The sequence below is a fragment of the Tupaia chinensis genome, unplaced genomic scaffold, assembly GCF_000334495.1.
Source record: "Tupaia chinensis unplaced genomic scaffold, TupChi_1.0 Scaffold000078_1, whole genome shotgun sequence".
Classification (NCBI taxonomy): Eukaryota; Metazoa; Chordata; class Mammalia; order Scandentia; family Tupaiidae; genus Tupaia; species Tupaia belangeri.
In genome coordinates, this window is record NW_006159539.1 from 9,603,213 (window position 1) to 9,623,226 (window position 20,014).

Below are 20,014 nucleotides of genomic sequence, written 5' to 3' on the forward strand. Positions count from 1 at the left end.
GACCACAGTTCGAGTCCCTGACCTGGTGGCTCAAATTCACGCCAGGGTGCATCCGTGGCTATCCCCCCTGGGGGGTGATTTCTCGCTTTCTGTCCTTCTGTCTCTCTCTGTCTTTCTGGGGAGCACACAGGCCCTATAGCAAAAACCTCTCTAAAAAAATAAATAAATAAAAGAAATCTAGACGAGGAAGATGAACTCTCATGTGCTTCACATTTCATGAGTAAATCACAACCAATTGTCAAACATCCTCATAGGGAATAACCTATGCAGGATGTGACCCCCCAAAACAGGTTATTTTGTGGCATGTCGCCAGCTGTGTGCTCCTTTTCTTTTCTTTCAAACAGGTTATTTTGTGGCATGTCGCCAGCTATGTGCTCCTTTTCTTTTCTTTCCTCTCACTCTCGCTCTCGTTCTCACTCTCCCTCTCCCCTCCTCTCCTTTTCTTTCCTCCCTCTCACTCTCTCTCTCTGTCTCTCTCTTTCTTTTTCAGTAAACATTTAAGATGTGAAAAATGTGATTTGTCTCTTGCAATCCTGTGTCATACACACCGCGTTGTGAAAGTATGGTACAGTCATCACTGTAGTGGGATGTAAAAGTAAAAATGTAACTGAGTTACATCCTGCTTTTATATTTCCTAGGAATCTGAGAAAAAGGGATTAATCGAGAGAATCTATATGGTGCAGGATATTGTTTCAACTGTTCAGAACATCTTGGAAGAAATAGCTTCTTTCGGAGAACGAATTAAAAAGTAAGTTCTAAACTTGTGTTGTAATGTCTGAAGTAGATGGTGGGGGTGCAGGGTTGGAGGGTGGATTAGAGAAACCATGAACAGAAGCAATGGTGTTAGGTAAGGCCCAATTTACTTTAGTTGGCTTGTTCTTTGGGTTCGTCATCTTCACAGCTGGGTGGCGCCTCAGAACTAGGGTGACCACCTGGCCCAGTCTTCCCAGGATTATTATTTGTAGAGGGGTGTGTGTGTGTATGTGTGTGTGCCGTAGGGTGTGTGTGCCGTAGGGCATGTTTATGTACTCACTGGGGGGAGAGAGAGAGTCTGTCTGGTGACAGAGAGAAAGTGAGAAATCACCCCCCCAGGGGAGATGGCCATGCTCCAATCCCTTCTCCTCCATTCTCCTCCCAGGATCTTGGGCGTGCACGCGTGCACACACACACACACACACACAACATGAGTTTCAAGTCACTGAGTCCAGGACTCAAACTGTAGTCAGCCGTGTAGGAATCCAGCGATGTAATTGCTATGCCTTCTGCTGCCCCCCTGCAGCATAATTATTAATAGTGTCCTTTTCAGGCTCAGAAATATCCCAGTTTGAATGATAAGTTAAAGATAAAAAAAAATAGATTTCCCTATTCAGAAATATAAAGATCAGAAATGCTCTAAAGTAACTTTTAATGTCCAAACCAGAAAACATGGTAAACACCTTGAGTGACTTTGTTTTCTCAGTTCTGCAGAGAATTCCTCTGTGCTACCATAACTAGTAGCATCAGAGACAGAGTGATGTGAAGTTACTGGGTCATCAGAAAAGTCATGCGTTTTTGCATAGAAAAAATATGTCATGCCTTTTCCAACAACCCAATAGTTTGCTGCATACAAGGATGTCTTAGGATAGTAGTTGACAAACTTTCTCTGTAAAGGGCTGGAGAGTAAATATTGTATTTTCTGCTCTGTGAGCCACATGGTCTCTGCCGAACTCCTCAACTCTGTTGTTTAAGTGTAAAAAACGATTATAGTCCATATGTAAAGGAATTGGTATGTGTATTTCAATAAAACTTTATTTATAAGAACAGTGGCAGACTGGATTTGACTCAGAATCAACCAGTAACTTGCTACCCACTACCGTAGAACATCAGGGCTGAATTCTCTACAAGATCTGTCATTGTCGAAAGTCCCAGTGATCCATGTCTTTGTTTTGTTTTATACATTGTGAGTTCTGAGTAACGGGGTCTTCACTTGGTACCAATGAACAGGCAGCGTTTTCATTTTGGGGGGTTATAAATTATAATGTGCTTTTCCATTTTAATCCAGAATTGTGGCAGCATGTTCTAAGGATTCATTAACCCTTATCTTTAATGGTCATGTCTATGTGGGTCATTCTCGTTTAAATGAAGAAGATATTGTTTTGGAATTGCATGAGGGAGGGAGAGTTTAAAATTAGTAATAACAATGAAGTGACAGTTTTAAAGATCAAAATGCAACGTCAATAAATGATGATTCGCATCAGACAATGCAAGTAGTTAATAGGCAGCTCTTTGTGGATATTGATGTTTTTGAACAGTTACATAGCCAATCACATTGCCTTTGAATACCCATTTACTATCAGAATAGTAAACTTGTTTTTTTTTAAAAGAGATTTTTGCTATAGGGCATGTGCTTGCCAGAGAGATAGAAAGAGTCAGAGAAACAGAAAGTGAGAAATCAACCCCCAAGGGGGTTTGGCCACACCACAATCCCTTCTCCTCCATCTTCCTCTTGGGATTTTGGGCACGCAGTCACGTACCCAGTGTGAGTTTTCAGCCGCTGGGTCCGAGACTCGAACCACAGTCAACTATGTGAGAGCCTAGCAATGTAACCTTTAGGCCATCTGCTCTTCCCACATGTTTGTGTTATTTAAAAAGTAATCTAAAAACCACCTTTAAGCAAACGTGGTAAGTGTTCATTGAATTTACATAAAATTCCTATTAAGAGAAGAAAAATGAAAGAGGAGCAAGGTTTTTGCTCACTTTTCTTGATGTGCATCTGCTTTATTTTCCTAAGTTTTATTTACATTGAAAAATGATTTCTAAATACATCCTCAAAATATTTAATCCAAACATACATGATGGCAGACATTAGTGAAGTGATAAGGAGGGCATTGCAACCATTTATCTACTTGTTCTATTACCAGATACAGTGTTTGAGACACTGAGTGTAAGGGTAGCCATAGCTGCTTACAACAGTTGGATCAAATAATTCCATAATGCTATGAAATAAGGATCTGTAGTTTCCCCACTTTATGGATGAGAAAACTAAAGCACAAAGTGAATAAATACGAGGGATCTTCCAACATCTCATGGAGGGGGCCAGCAGATGGCAAAGTGGTTAAGGCAATGGAGTCCCACATGGCCAGCCACAATTCAAGTCCTGGACCCAGTGGTTTGAAAATCACGCTGGATCCAAGTGCATGTGTGTCCAAAATCCCAAGAGGAGAATGAAGGAGAAGGGATTGCAGTGTGGCCATCCCTCCTGGGAGATGATTTCTCACTTTCCCTCCTACCCCCATTGAGCACATGCACCCTACAGCAGCAATCTAAAACAAACAAAATCACTCCTGAAAAAAATGTGTGCTATGAAAAAACTACACATAGATTTCAAGAAGAAAATTTTTTTTGACCAAAATGAACTTGTATTTTAATGCTACTTTTCTATGAGCTCTCCAAAGCCCCCCTTAGGTAACTCAAGATGATACAACTAATAAACTGTGGAGATCAGATTCAGAGAGTCTCTTGTCCTCACTACTCCATTATAATGTCATTGTCCTCCAGGAATCTATTTTTTAATGAAGGAGAAAAACAGCCACAGCAAATTAGAATTAATTAGCATTTGTGCTAGAGAGAGGTGAGGAAGGATACTGGGGAAGGTCTTATTAGTCCTTAGAGGGGATGCAGAAGACAGAGGGTAATTCTGAAAAAGCAACAGTATATCAGCCTCTCTGAGCATAGGAAGAGATGCCTAGGTGAAGACTTGAGTGGGGCTTCAGTAGGTGGAAGCACTTGTGTGCAAAGATGGAGGACCTCGGGATGGCTACCGGGAGATGTCAAGGATTCAGTATGTCTGTGCCATCGGGGACAGGAGTGGCAGTGCTTTGAGAGGAGGCGCATCATTCAGGGCCTTGAGTGGATGGAAAAATGAAGCTGGTGGGGGCAGTAGGTAGCATGGTGCTTTAGGCAGCTAGATCCCAAAGGGTCAGTGGCACAGTGTGAGTCCCACACACGGGGACTAGAAAAACATACGTGATGTGTATGTGTGTGTGCTCAACATCCTGAGGGGGGATTACGGTGTGCATATTCCCCCTGGGGAGTGCTTTCTTACCTTCCCTGTCTCTCTCTGTGTTTCTCTGTCTCTCCCGCTGGCGAGCATATGCACCCTATAGGAAAACAGAAATAAAAAGGGCGGGGGAGGTAGGGTAGAGGCCACTCTCCTGGCAGCCAGGAGGATGAGAGGATGTGGAGTGGGGACAAGACCAAGGAAGGAAGATCGTGTCACGTGGTAAAACCATGTCCGCTCTTGGACATCGCTAAAAGACAAAAGTGGCCGTTGTGCAGTCGATAATGCTATAGAGGAAACGTGGTTGGTGTGACAAGGGGACGTAGCGATTTAAGTGGCCCCCACTCTCCAGCGCTTCCAAGGGCAGCTGCGCTGCACAGCTGTGGGGGCCATGTTTGCGCTGCATTTTCAGCCCGTGAACAGAGCCCTGTTTTGTCCCACTGCGACACAGGAAGACTCATGAGGCTCGACTCCTATTAATTCTTTGGCCATTCATTCTTCCTGTGACCTTAAAGTCCCTGCTGGGCATTCAAGCGGGATGTCATGTGTAACTCTGTTGGAATCCCATTGTAATATGGTACTTAAGAACCAGAAAAACTTTCATCCAACTTTTAGCAACTGCCGAATAAGTAGACTTACATAAAACTCCCTGATAAAGGCTTCCCTGATAGTGGTGTTGTGCTCGCATCGAACTGTATTTCCTTTTTTCTCCTCTTCTCTATTATGCAAAATTCTAATGTATGTGTATATCAGGCTAAAAGATTTACTCACCATTCATATTGTAGCAGTCATGTTACCCCAGACAGTAGGCAGGATGGATCAGAAGGGTGAGAAATAGTTTTAAGTTTCACCATTATGGAGTGATGGCTCCGACCTTCTGTCCTTGAGTGGCTAAGGAAATCTCACAGAGGAGTTGCGATAGAGGTAGACCTAGAATTACTGGGAAGTCATTCCTGGAGATGTTCTAGAGTCAAGATTTGGATTTTTATTTTGTTTTTAAGAGAGATTTTTGTTGTAGGGGTTGTGTGCTTGCTGGAGAGACAGAGCCAGAGAGACAGAAAGTGAGAAATCACCCCCTACACTGCAATCCTTTCTCCTCTCTTCTCTTCTGGGGATCTTGGGCACACATGCCCAAATGCTCAGCGTGAGCTTTAAGTCACTGGGTCCAGGACCCAAACTGAGATTGACTATGTGGGAGTCCAGCAATGTAATCATTATGCCATGTGCTGGGCCCCAGAATGAAGTTTAGAAGATGCATTCCTAAGAGCAAGAACTGCCTTTCTAGCAAGTGATATTGAAAAAATTCTGAACAGGGAAGATGGGAAAGCAAGTCCATGCATCTGCAGTCCTGGCGAGGTCATGGGAGTTACGCATTGATGCAGCTTGTGTTTAATCCGAGCGCATGATGGTAAAGGTGAGAGTGAAGCAGACCAAGGTGTGGGCCAGAGGCCAGGTGTAAGGAGATCACTCTCGGACTACGGTGAGAAACATGCCGCACGTGCAGGAGACATTGCAAAGTAATAACGTGTGGAGGTTCGGATTCAGTTTGTTTGTTTTTAGGAAGGCTAGTCTGGGGACTACATTTGTTCAAGGCTTAGAAACAAGGACAATAATCTGACCGACATAAAGATCAATGCAGTAGAGCGGCCAGGTGGGGAGGAGAAAGAGGACGGCCATGTTCCCACCTTACCACATGTGGTTCTAATCTCTTTTGTGAAGTGACTTGAAATTTAGAAAGTAATATTCTTACATGTTGGAAGCTTATGTGAATGAATGAATGAAGGGGTTTCTTTGATTCATGCCCACCCCCCACCCCCCATTGAGAAGGTTAGCTTATTTGTTCCATAAATACCTAAGTAAGGGATTCTCTTCTTAGGATTTAGGGAGATGCCAAGTCAGGAACACTGGATCCACCTATGAAAATGGTATACAAATTATTGGATCGTTGGAAAAGTTATGATGCATTTTTGCATAGAAGAACATGGAAAAATATGTCATGACTGTCTTGATGACCCAGTATGTGACTTCAAGATAGGAAAAATTTGATTTATCAAGGTTCTTCCACCTTGAGTACTCTGTGGAAGACCAATTACAAGATAGTACAGGATAAATGGAAAGAATCTAGTAAGATTTTGAATGTCAGGGTATTCCTATATAGCGTCTTTGAATTAAATTCTCAGTCTTATAAACAAGAGTATTGGGACCAGCAGGTAGCGTAATGGCTATGTCGCTGGACTCCCATGTAGTTGACCATGGTTCAAGTCCCAGACCCTGTGGCTTAAACTCATGCCAGGCGCGTGTGCGTGCATGCCCAAGATCCCGAGAGGAGAATGGAGGAGAAGGGATTGCGGCATGGCCATCTCCCCTGGAGGGTGATTTCTCGCTTTCTGTCTCTGTCTCTGTGTTTTCTGGCGAGCACACGCGCCCTATAGCAAAAATCTCTCCAAAAAAAAGGAAAAAAAAAGAGTATTCAAGTGGAGAAAATGCATAACACCTGCCTTCTTTCCTTATCAGAGGTGTCTATGATAGAGGCAGTGAATATGGGTTAACCCAATTGAGTTCAAATCCTAGTTTTGTCCATGATACTGGGAGTGCGTGATCTTGGGCAACTTATTTAACTTTTATAACGCAGATGCTTTATCTATAGAATAGGAATAACAGTAACTCATACTTGTCTATCATTTTTGGAAGAATTAGATGATCCTCGATTATGTCATTTTTAATTCACCTCAATGTTATTTTCTAGTTTCCTGTATAGAATTTTGATATTTTTGTGATCTTTTGTGATATTTTATTTTGATCGATGTGATTGATCATTTTGAGAGGTTTTTGCTATAGGGCACGTGCACTCGCCAGAGAGACAGAAAGCGAGAAATCTCCCCCCGGGGGGGATGGCCATACCACAATCCCTTCTCCTCCATTCTCCTTTAGGGATCTTGGGCACGCATGCACACTGGCCCGGCATGAGTGTAAGCCACCGGGTCCAAGACTCGAACCATGGTCAACTACATGGGTGTTCAGCAACTTAGCCATTATGCTAACTGCTGGTCCCATGATTGATTTTTTTAAAACACTAAACCAATCTAACATTCTTAGACTTTTTGTTTGGGTTTGTTTTTTGTGTTTTTTGTTTGTTTGTTTGCTTTTAAGTTTTTGCTATAGGGCCCATGTGTTCACCAAAGAGATACAGAGAAAAGGAAAGTGAGAAATTATCCCCTAAGGGGGGGACAGAAATATTGCAATCCTTCCTCCTCTATTTTCTTCTCCAGATTTTGGGTATGCATGCACCCATGCCCCACGTGATTTTCAAGCTGCCAGGTCCAGGACTTGAACCGTAGTCAACCATGTGGGAATCCAGTGCATTAACTACCACACCACCTGCTGACTTCTTTTTGGTGTTATTTTAAATTATGTATTTTTAAAAAATACATTGTATTTTCCACCTGTTTCTTATTCTCATGAAGAATCAACATTTATTTTCCTACATTGATTTTGTATCTAATGACATTAGTAAACCTTATTTTTATATGAACATTATTATTATGGACTTTCTATTAGACAGTTCATGTAGGCTTTTTTCCTTATTTTTTAGTCCTTATACATTTTAATTTTTCTTAACTAGTAGCATCCGCACACCGTTGAATAGAATTGATATTAACATTCTTTTCTCATCTAATACATCTTCAACAAGCTCATGAAAATTATTGTGAAAAAATTATGTATTATGAAAAAATTTATGCATAGGTTTCAAAATATTATAAATGATCTTCCCCTTCGATTCCATTTTTTCCCCTCCAACTTTCTGAAATATTCACATACGTGTTCTCAGAGAGAAAACATGTAACATTTCACTCTTAAGAGTGAATGCTGTAGGTTGTTGTAAAGGTGTTTCATCAGATTAAGGAAGTTCTCTTTTACTCTTAGTGTGCTAGGAATTTCTTTATCATAAATGTGAGTTAAGTTTTGCTCATTATTTTCTTCTGTATTGAGATTTTATTTTTATTTTTGTGAGTTATTGTGATTGATGTGATTGATTTTCAAACACTAAACCAATCTTACATTCTTGGAATAAATCCAACTTTGCTAGATGATTCTCTCTCTCGCTCTCTCTCTCTCCCCCTATATATATATGTGTGTGTGTGTGTGTAGCTGAATTTTATTTTTTTTAATTTGAGATTTTTGCAGCTATGATTTTTGCAGCGAGATTGAGTTACACTTTTCTGTTCTTAAAAATCCTTTGTAGAATTCTAAACTCATAAAAGAAGGCTAAGTATGCTCCTCTCTCTTTGGTCTTCGGGATAGTTTGTATAAGCCTGGTGCCATTACTTGCTATAAGATTGGATAGAATTTGTTGGTGAAGCTGCTAGGTGTTAAATTTTCTTTGGGGGATAGTTTTCTTTTATTGGGGAGGGGGGGGTGAGATTTTTGCTGTAGGGCACGTGTGCTCACTGGAGAGACTAAGAGAGACAGAAAGCGAGTAATCACCCTTCAGAGGGAATGGCCACACTATAGTCCCTTCTCCATTCTTCTCTGGGGATTTTGGACACGCATGCACATGTACTGGCATGTTTCAGGCTGTCAGGTCTGCCACTTGAATTGTGGTCGGCCATGTGGGAGCCTAGCACCTTAACTACTATGTCACCTACTGGCCCCTGGGGGAAAGTTTTTAATTACATGCTCAGTTTGGGCTGGCTCCATGGTGTAGCAGCAAACTCACAGCTTAAAGACAGGCTGGATCCCACATGGTAACTGTACTTCAGATCCTCTGCCGGATCAGCCTAAAACATGCCTAGCATATGCACAGGAACCATACATGCAACAGGCTGGAGACCTCGAGAAAAGGAATTGTGGTGTGACCAGACCCTGTGGAGGGTGCCCTTCTGTCTCTCGTGCATTATGAAGAATAAGGAGAAAAATTCTGCTTATGTAGTACACATATAGACAGACAAGAAGATCCATTCAACTGTTGTACTATATTTCTCATCCCTCTTTCTGTGAGTTGTAATTTACAAAATATTTATTAATTGTATTTATTATTGTTACTATTTTTTTAAAAACTTGCTATGGTGAGGGCATATGCTCTCATGAGAGAGAGAGGGAGGGAGAGAGAAAGTGAGTGAGAAAGTAAGGCATCAGGTCTGACTCTTGGACTGCAGTCAGCCATGTGGGAGTCCAGCACCCCAACCACTATGCCACCTGCTGGCCCCAGGTGTCATTTTTAAGTAATTTGTTCATTTAGATTTTCCACCTTTTGGTAGAAAGTTTATAAAACCCTCATATTAAATGTCAGTACGATTTATAGCACTGTCTACTTCGTTATGCTCGTTACTGTTTTTTTCTCTTTGTTCTTCTTGACAAGCATTTATCAATTTTATTAGTCTTTAAAAAGAAGTAATATTTGCCTTTGCTAATCTTGTTTCCTGTTTTCTTTTTCATTAATTACTACTCTTTATTACTTTCTTCCTTCTATTTTCTTTGTGATTAATATATTTTTTTCTAACTCTTTAAGATGGATAATTGGATGATTTTTTTTTCTAGAATAAATATTAAAGCTCTACAGTTCCCTGTAAGTACAGCCTTAGTTCCATGCCAAATGTTTTGCCTTGTACTATATTTGTCATCATTCAAGTGTAAAGATATTTAAATTTGATTTTTATTTCTTCCTTGGCCGAGAAATGTATTGTTTAATTTCCACATATATGAAAGTCTTCTGAGGGCCAGCAGGTGGCATGGTGGTTAAGGTGTTGAACTCTCCTATGGGTTTGAGTCCTGAACCTGACAACTTGTTTTCTCTCTTTCCCTCTCTCTCTCTCTCTCTTGTTCTGGTGAGAATACATGCCCTATAGCAAATTTTAAAAAATAATAATTAGATGGAATAATTATTTAAAAAAATATTGTTCCTGATTTCTAACTTAATTACTGTATGGTCAGACAATACTGACTCAATAATGGCCTATTTGTCTATTGTTCTATATACCATCATTAGATGAAAATGGCTGACTGGTTCAAAGCATTTATATTTTAGTTTTGTTTAAATTGCTCTATTGATTACTTAGAGATGCGTTAAAACCTTCTGTGGTTGCGATTTGTCTATTTCTTCCTGCAGTGTTGGCAGTTTTTCTTTCTTTATTTTGAAGTTATTTTATGTGCTTTGTACATGTTGCAGTTGAGTATTTTCTTGCTGACTTGGCATATTAATCAATAATTGAGTAACCTATTTATCAGTAATAAAATTTTGCCTGACCTATTGACTAATATTGATATAGCTATACTTTTGTTACTTTCTTCATGATGTATGTCCTTACAAATTTCTAAAATTTTGACAGAAGGCTCATGAGCTCACCATAGAGACAGAGAAAGGGAGAGAGAAAGCATCCAATTGGGATGTGGCCATGCTGCTGCAGGCTGCTTCTCCTCTATTTCTCCATCCTGTCAGGATTTGAGGCAGGCATGCACAAGTGCCTGCTGTGTTTTGCAAACTGCCAGGGCTAAGTGCCTCATGTGTTTTTTATGTTGTCAGAACCAGGATTCAGACCATAGTCAGCCAAGTGTAATCTAGTACCCCTAACCAAACAGGCCAAGAACTTGCCCACTCTATTGGGTTTTTAAGTGCAGTCAGTATAGTTTCCCCTTTTGACATTCTTCTTGCTTGCTTTGTTTTCAAATCTTTGTGGTCATTTCTCATTGTCTCTTTCCTTGGTTGTATTTTGAAGCCTTTATTTTATGACCTTAACATAGTAAAAATTATTATTTACCATAGTAGGCTGGATGTTTAGCATCTGAAGTCTTCTACTTTAGATTGTGCTGCGCCTTTTTTTCTACTGGCTCTTGCTCATGGTGCCATGTGTCCTTTCGTGTTTTGCATTCTTAGATTTTTATGTGGGGAACATTCAGCTATCTGGGTTGGTAGTGCATTGTCTCTAGAAAGTATAACTGCTTCAGGTACTTTAGGGTATCACCAGTGTGTGATCCCTTTTTAAATTAATTTTTTGTTGTTGTTTAAGGCCTTTCAAACTATAATATACTGGTCCCTCAAAGTCAGATAATAAATCTCTCTACCTGGTACCAGGGTTGTGACCGTCATGGTTCTTTAAGTCTACTTAGGAAGAGTAGGTTTCCTTCTATCCTTGTCCTTATCTTTATCTAAATATGTAAGCTATTAGAATCTCTCCCTGATGGAGGCCCTAGACTTTACTTTCTGCTCTCATATACCATAAGGTAATAGAAAGAAACTCAAAATCCCAATATTTGCAGAAATTATTAGGGTGAAAATTGGCTTTGGAGTTTAGTTACCTCCCAGGGTTCTTACAGTCAATTTTATTTTTACCATCTTGCTTTCTTATTTTCATGTCAACCTATGAAAAGGCTTTTTCTTTCATGGTTTTCAAAGTTATTTTTTGTTTTACATCTTGTTAAAGGCAAGATGGGATTCCTAGAAAGGACATTATGATATACATTTATTTAAAAATAGTAATTCTGTGCTTTTTTCCAAAGTTTATTATCTTAAAAATGTACCTAGCATAATTAGATATCTTTTCATATTTATGTCACTTTGTGCATTGAGAAAAATGAGGGTAGCCGACACTTACTGAATAATTATAATATACCTGGTTTTGTTGTAAATGCTTTATTAGCCCATGAGTCCTTGGAGCATCTGTAGCATAGATGCCCTTGCTACTCACATTTTACAGATGGGAAAACTATCAGAGAAGCTGAATAAATCGTTTATGGTCACACAGCTAATGAAAGTTGGACAAGACTTCTTTTAGGATTGTAAATGACAAGGCTAATAATAATCTGTGAAAGTGGAAAAAGGGTGGGTGTATCTCCACTTGGCTGCAGACTTATATGTAGACCTGCCACTCATTTTGTCTCCACTTTAAAAATCATGAAAAAGGGTAGGATTGAGGCCCAGCAGATGGTATAGCGGTTACGTCGCAGGACTCCCACATGGCCAGCCATGGTTTGAATCCCAGGCCGGGTGGATTGAAAGTCACACTGGGCACATGTATGTGCATGCCCAAAATCCCGAGAGGAAATGGAGAACGAGCTGTGGCATAGCCACCGCCCCCCAGGAAGGGGGGTAGAGATGATTTCTCATTTTCCCTTTCTCTTTCTTTGGTGAGTACATGCACCCTAAGGCAAAAACCTCTTTAAAAAATAATAATAGTAATAATAAATAAAAAGGTAGGTTTAATATTTGTTTTCCTTTAGTCTCAACTTGTATATCTGATATTCTTTTATTATAAATGTGATATGTATCCATTATTGAAATAATGAGACACAGCCAATGAATATTATGGGACCTCTTTTCTCCCAGTTACCCCCTTCATATTAATTTCTCATCAGCAGTTTGGAAGATAGCCTTCAGGTGGGTTCCCCCCTAACCCCCCGTTTTAAAACTTGTACTTGCAATGTTTGTTCATGTATAAATTTAGTAATAATTATCTGTGCATGTCTATTAGGCTACTGGAAAAGTCATGATGTATTTTTTCTAAGCAATAATGCATCCTGACTTTATAGAAAACCAAACACATGCACACACAAAGGTTTTGTTACTGTAATTTATATTTTTATATATTGTAGCTTTCAAGCTGCATGTCAGAGAGGATATTTGTATAGGTGTTCTTTTTTGTATTCTTCTACAGAAACCTTTTTGGGGGGGCATGGCTATAGAGTATGTGTGCTTGATGGAAGGAAACAGGGAAAATTACTCCCTGTGGGGATGGCCACCCCGCCACCCCTTCTCTTACATTCTCTTCTCAGGAGTTTGGGTGCACACACACATGTACGCCTGGTGTGTTTTTAAAGCCCCTAGGTTAGGGACACACAGCCTGGTCTTGTTGTATGTAACACACATGACCAAGAACTAATTTCTTGAGTATCCAAAGAGATATCTTAAATCACTGTAGAGAAAGTTAAGTAAATAGTTTGAGAGAAAACTGACAAATAGTAACTTGGTTCCTTTTGGGGGTTATTAAAATGTGCCAGAGACTGAGATAACCACTTACATCCAGGTCTCAGTTTAATTCTAGCAAAATCTATGACGTAAGTATTCTATTTTTGCCATTTTGCAGAGAGGAAATAATGGTTCCGATTGATTGAAATGAATTTCCCAAAATTGATCAGCTTATTAGAGAGAGTCTGGACTCAAACCCTAAACTTGTTAGTTTATAAATTAATTGTTGTAAACACTTTCCTAAATCGTGGCCCTAAGCAGGGAAATAAGTTGGAAATCACCGAGAAACAAAATAACTAACAAGCATATTAAAAGGTGTTTATATCTGCTTATCTTTTATTTATTTATTTTGGATATTTTTGCTATAGAGCATGAGCACTCACTGGAAAGGCAGAGACAGAAAATGAGAATTCATCTCCCTGGGGAGGTAGCCATGCTACAATCCCGTTTCCTCCATTCTCCTCTCAGGATTTGGGGCATGCACACACTTGTGCTCAGTGGGAGTTTCAAGCTGCTGGGTCCAGGGCTCAAACTGGGGTTGACCATGTAGGAGTCCTGGTGACAACACTGCAATTTTTAATTACTTTTTAGAGCCATAAGTCTTCCTTGATGTATGACTGGTTCCAGGAAGTCACCAACACTCTGACATGGTGAGTGGAGATTGGTGTGTGACCATGTCCTCAAGAACATTTTTCTAGTACCTAGATTTGTAAAGAAATGTTTCAGTAGTTTGTTTTTAGTTTTTGTTATAGGGTGTGTACACTCACCCTAGAGAGGGAGGGAAAGTGAGAAATCACTTTTCAGAGCAGTTCTTTCTCCTCCACTGTCCTCTCAGGACTTTGGGCATGCACACGTGTCTGGTATAATTTTCAAGCTGCTGGGTCTGGGATTCGTATAGCAGAGTCAGCTATGTGAGATCTAGTGCCTTAACCACCACACTAACTGTTGGCCCTCCATTTTTATTAATTAATCTGTGCCCATGAAATGCACATGGTAAAGGTTCTGTGGTGGGTGTTGAGCACGAAGGAAATGACATTTCTGTGCTTTTGTCCACAGCACGTTTAACTGGACGGTCCCATTCCTCTCCTCCCTGGCCTGTTTGATTCTGGCAGTAGCCACCGTCGCTTTGTATTTCATTCCACTGCGGTACATCGTTTTAATATGGGGTAAGTTTGGCAGACTCCTTTGGTTAGCAGTCAACTCCAGGTAAGAACCTATTAGTCATTTCTCAAGTTCAACTGTAAACTTTAAGCGTGCTCTTGTGGACGGTTAAACACTAGATAAAGGAAAGCATTTTGGGTTATGAACCACTTCCAGGACCTCCCTGAGAAGGCCAATCACATGAATGGTCAGCGTGGATATTTATAGGCCTCTTGCATAATTGCGATCAAATAAAAATGTAATTGTGCATTTCCCTTTAGTGGCTTTAAAAAAAAAAAAAAAAGTAGGAACAGAAATAACAAACTTGAAGTACAGCCCGTGATGTGATTTGATATTCAGACTGGCAGTTTCAGTAGTTTGTTTGTTTTTAGTTTTTGTTATAGGGTGTGTGCACTCACCCTAGAGAGGGAGGGAAAGTGAGAAATCACTTTTCAGAGCAAATGGCTATGGTGCAGGCAGACTTGGCCATCCCAAGATGGGGAAAGTTCTGGGAAAAATCGAGTCCACGCCTGGGTTCGGAGGAGGGTCGGTCTTACGAGTCCACCGGAGGGAGGAGGGAAGAGGAGGAGGAATAATAATTAGATAATTAGATTTTATCTCTTGATGTGTCTACTTTCAGAAGGCAAATGTGTGTATGTGTGTATAGATACACTTTTTAAATTTGCCACAGGGCACATGTGGGCACAATGTGCCCCTGTGCTTCCTTGAGGAAGGACATTCCTCATGGGGAATGGTCAACACTGCGATCCCTCCTCCTCCGTTTCACCCTTTGAGATTGTGGTCATCATGTACACATCTACCTTGCATCTTTTTTCTGTTCCATTTCAGAGGCTTTCCCTGCTTCAATGCTGCTATTCATAAATGGTTTCATTATACTTCTCCAGTTCTGGTCTTAGTCCTGTCTGTTTTTGAGCTGTCTAGGTGAAAATTAGAGGTTTTTTTCCTTCTCTTATTTTCAATTGCTAGAGGAGAGGCCCCCCCCACACTGACCCCATTAAAGTATGACCACACCACAATATTTTTTCCTCCTACCATGATTTGGGGCCTACATGCACACACCCCCAGCTTATTTTTCAGGGCACCAGGGCCATATTTGAACCATAGCTAGTTGACTCCTTTAACCACAGGGCTATGAGGCCATTGACCTTTTCGTAAGAAAGAGCTGATTTATTTACCTTTGTATTTTCATTTGGTAACACAGTATCACTTACAAAGAAGACACATAGGGCTTGCTAGACAACAGCAAAGGACCCTACGTCCTGCCCCAACCAAGGCATTACAATGGGAGCTGCATGCCAGTCAGCCCAAGTGGGTACCTGAACATAGGCCTCTGCTTTGAATGGTTCTTTTCAAGTGGTCAAATGTGCAAATCAGCCATGCCCTGCAGTTTTTCCTCTACCTCAACTGTCCCCAAGTCATGTTTTGGCTTTTCACAGGAGGTCTCATTCTCCTCTGTTCATCTATTCAATCTAAGTTAATGATCCCATCTTTTGCCCAATGTGACCACTTGGTAGGTAGGTGTCTCTCAAAATAAATAAAGTACATGGAACCTATGTATTGTTTAGAAAAAAACCCACAAAATTGAGGTCTCATATACCTATGGGAAAAAGCCGTAACTTCCAAATTTGGAGTCTATAAGTATATGCATCATAGTAGAAAGACACTGTGTTACTCCTTTGTCAGCTTATTGGCATCTACAGTGATGAAAGTTGCCCTCCACGTTGTTATGCAGTTTCACATTACAGCATTCTTCTGCCTGTAGTGTCTAATTCTCTTCTCAACCCACGTCTTCATTATTCAGTTTTCATGAAAGAAATCTGAGCTCTAGGGAGATTAAGCCATTTTCCTGCAATCATACAGTTAATGATGAAGCCCGAGTGGGAGTTCAGGTGTTCCTGCACGATAACTCTTGTTATCTTGGTCCATTGTCCCTTAAAGGTGACCAAGGAGTCTGATCTCCTGGTGACCCTTGGTGTCACCTGATGGGTAATATGGCAGCATTACTGGAACATTTGAGGCTGAGACACCTTAAAAAATAAGGGGTGCTTTTGAAGCACACCATCCGTGCTAGGGCCTTGTACTTTCCTTTCTACGAGTTTCAAACACAGACCGTCTCCGTGCATTGTGGACTACTTCTGCCCTTACTGGTGCATCAGAAAGACGGCGCAGGTTTATAATCTTCTCGGTGACTAAGAGCGCAGTGTTTTGATCAGCTCTGATATTATCTCTGCCTTGCTCTTCAGCGTAAAGAGTCCAGATGCGTGCACACTATGTAATTTACAATAGAAGATACATCTTTGCTCAATAGGTCTTTGTCTCCCTTCATCATTTGCCTTGTCTGTTTGCTTTTGCCAAAAAGCCCATGCTACAATTAAATGTCTTTAGAATAACACAGTGAGGGTACTTTAAAGGAACGCTAAGGGAAATTTTATCTGGAAACATGAAGCTCGCTGTAGGGGTAGAGGGAAGAAAGGCAGAGTGCTGCTTTGACTTAAGGGAAAAAGGATGGTTTGCTCGGGGCCTTCCCCAGCCCAACCACCAGCCACCATTTACTCACGCACAATGGCTGCCTCCCATTTGCAAAGCAGATGTAAATCTGACCCTCCGGAGAAATGACTGGTGGTTGGCATTGTGTCAGGTATAATGCCACGCGGGACGTCCAGTCCTGCGATGAAAGCCAAGTATTATTTAATGAACGAAGGAAGGGGAAAAAAAAAACATCAAACCTTTTCTGTGCCGGGGACTGGTGAACAGTTAAATGTTACCTTGGTTTCTGAGTGGGAGCCATTCAGTGTGCAGCAAAGCTAAGAATTCATTCAGCATCATTGGGACTGACAAGCCTTCAGATATGATCCTTGTTAAACAAGCACCCTGTGGCAAATCCTCAGAAGGCCACCTAGTCTTTCTGTTTCTAAAACTCAACATTTTAAAAAAGGAGGGGAGGGGTTGACGTTTGGTGAAAAGACTACAACTTATGAGCTCTGGACATAGGCAAAACAGCTGTGAGGAGCAGAACAGAAGACAAAGGGTAGGTGAGATGAAAGAGGGGCTCCCCTCTAAAGAGGAAACAATCAGTGGGGTGTGCTCTGGAGATGCCCCGGAGCCCAGAGAGTAGCCACCGAAGAGGGGTGTTCTGCAGTAGGTTGGCATCTTACACACTGGCCACCCTTTGGTTACCATTGTTCCTGTGCTAAATTGGCATCTACGCCATTGCCCAGATGAAGCGCACTGTCGGTGTTGCAGTCCATAAATTAAGTTAGCAGTCATAGGAAGATAATTTTCCAATAATAACTTTTCACAGTTTCCTGCAGCAAAGTACAATCAACATGTCAAGTTCTGTTCTGCAGCAGGAGAAGAGAAACCTGTGAAAATGAGTTGAAGGTGGGGAGAGAGCGAGCTGTGGTTTCTTTGCAGCAGCCTGGTCCAACTCCCGCCCTCCCTTCCTGCTGCCCCGTTTGGGCTGGAGCCTCCAAGCAGGGACTTGTTTGGGCTGAGGAAGGCCTTTTCCCATCTGGGACATTTGTTTTCAGAGCAGAGGCGACCGTTAATCAGCATTACTCCCCAAAAAGCCAATGAGCTCCCCAGTTTGAGCATGTTTCTGCCTCCCCGCTGCTGGGATTGTAATGGGATTTTCACAGCTGAAGACTCTTCCGCTGTCCCCCCTTCCCTCCTTCAGGAACAGGCATTTGTGAATGATTCCACACGACAGCAACATGGGTACGACTTGAGGTCTCGTAATTCTTTTCACACTAATTTGGACTTGTGAATGTTCCCCCTTCCCCCAGTGAGGCATGTTTTTGAAGACGGATGGATGGATAGGCAGACAGATGGATGGAAAAATAAATCTCTGTGTTTCTGTTTTTCAGGCATAAATAAATTCACGAAGAAGCTTCGAAATCCTTACTCCATCGACAATAACGAGCTACTGGACTTTCTCTGCAGGGTACCGTCTGATGTTCAGAAGGTAATGTCATGGATGGTTGCCACCACTAGGGGGCCCACCGCCAACGCCTGGCCAGCCATGGAGCTGGAGAAGCCCAAAGCCATGCTGGTGAGGGTGATTGCGATAACGAATCAGAAAATCCTTAAAAAGGCCTGACGTGCAGGGAGGTGGCAAGAGAGCTTTTGTCCAAAGCGTGAGATGATTGGGGAAAAATTATCCTGAAAAAGCCTTCCTTAAGAACGGTCTGGCACTCACACTGTGCAACTCCCGTGCACGGGTGTTTGTCCCATTTTTCATTGCTTGCCTCCTGAAGAGGATAAGATGGGCTCTGTGAGAGGGATTTCGTGAGCTCCGAAGCTGGGAGCGTTAACTTATTTCTTCCTCTTCTGGGTGGCTGGCGTTTTAGGGGAAGTCGGGGGACAAGAGGATTATTTTCTTCATTCTTGTCTACCCTGATTATCTCCCATACCTGCCTTCTCTCCCTTTCCCTCTGGGGTGAAGTTCCAACGCCCCCTAATACATATAGAAGCAGAGACGGCATGCCGTAGTTTGAGATCAATCAGAAGTATTATTCTCAGGTAATGGTCACTTAGTCCGGCAGCGTCCCGTTTCTGTGGATACACAAAGATTAACAAAGGCGACAATACCACCAAGCCCCATAGAGCGGCCCGAACTAGGCCCCTGCAGCTCAGGCTGCTATAAACCAGAGGCAGGAGGCCAGGCAGCATTTTCTCCAAAAGAGAAGAGAGATCATCCCATAGGCTGATGGAGAGTCCGTGGCAGGAAACTTTAAGACGATCAGAGATACAATCCTTTAGTATCTGAAAGAATTCCAAATCAGGTATCGATTTTCATCTTTGGGTCACTGTCTCATAATTGGTTACCTGGCAGCACCAGGTGGGTTTCAGAGACGTAGGGCTCGAAGGTTTCTTTCTCCTTCCTTCAAAGCCTGTGGAGATGAGAATGGAGTCTATGATGCTATTTTTCTCTAACCTTCTTTTTATGATCTACTTAGCTGTTAAAATCCATTTCTGTAAAGATGCATTTACTTTTTTACATTCGCATGACATCAGTTTCAAATTACAACCCTGTTCCTCTAGCACTGAAGCTTGACAGGTATGTTATCCTTTGCTCCCCAAGGGGAACCTTTTGTTTTTGAATACCTGCCTTTGACAGACAGACTTGCACAGTACAGTCTAAATTATGTGATGGGGCATGATCTCCTTGGGGAGTTTAGCACAAGTCCTAGAAGTAAGGAGTGCATGCAGTCTATAATACAATATTGGGGGGGAAAAACACATTGGGGCCAGCAGGTGACATGACGTTAAAGTGCTGGATCCCACGTGTAGAGTTCCAGTCTCAGACTTGGTGCCTGGTGACTCTCAAATCACGCTGGGCACGTGTGTGTGCCTTCCCAAAAACCCAAGAGAGACTGCAGAGTGGCATCTCCTCTGGGGCAGTGGGGGGAGTGTGATTTTCTTACTTTCCCACTCTCTCTGGTGAGTGCGCACACACACAAAACACACAACTACCATTAGTTTATCAACACCCACATACCAGAGCAGGTTTGCAATGTGAGTTCATGCTGTATCCCTGCAGCATAGACATTCCCATCAAGCCCCCAAGAGTTGTCCAGGCACCAGGGCTCAGAGTGGTCATTCACTTAGAGTTGGCCTGAGCACAGAGAGAGACAATAAAAAAGGCACTGGGGGGAGACACAGAATAAGATCCTCCACCTGGCACCGAGAGTGCTAATAACACAGTGACAGTTTGCCATGGGGGACTCCCCCAGAGCTCAGATTTATCTCAGATGTTTTAGCCATTCCATTGTAAATGAAATGAATTTTTAGGAGAAATCTATATAAGTCTGGGACCCAGTATCAATTTTAGCATTCCCCCCCTCAGGCAAAAA

General features: G+C 41.8%; 1 protein-coding gene across 3 annotated transcripts in view; it reads left to right on the plus strand.

Annotated features, from left to right (window-relative positions):
• MCTP2 (multiple C2 and transmembrane domain containing 2) overlaps nt 1–20,014 on the plus strand; it is a 279,496-nt gene that overhangs the window by 256,061 nt on the left and 3,421 nt on the right. For all 3 annotated transcript variants that reach the window (XM_006142677.3, XM_027769141.1, XM_006142675.3), the window contains 3 exons: nt 639–748; nt 14,055–14,164; nt 18,026–18,123. In XM_006142677.3, coding sequence (XP_006142739.1) covers nt 639–748; nt 14,055–14,164; nt 18,026–18,123 — 318 coding nt within the window. The remainder of the gene's footprint in view (nt 1–638; nt 749–14,054; nt 14,165–18,025; nt 18,124–20,014) is intronic.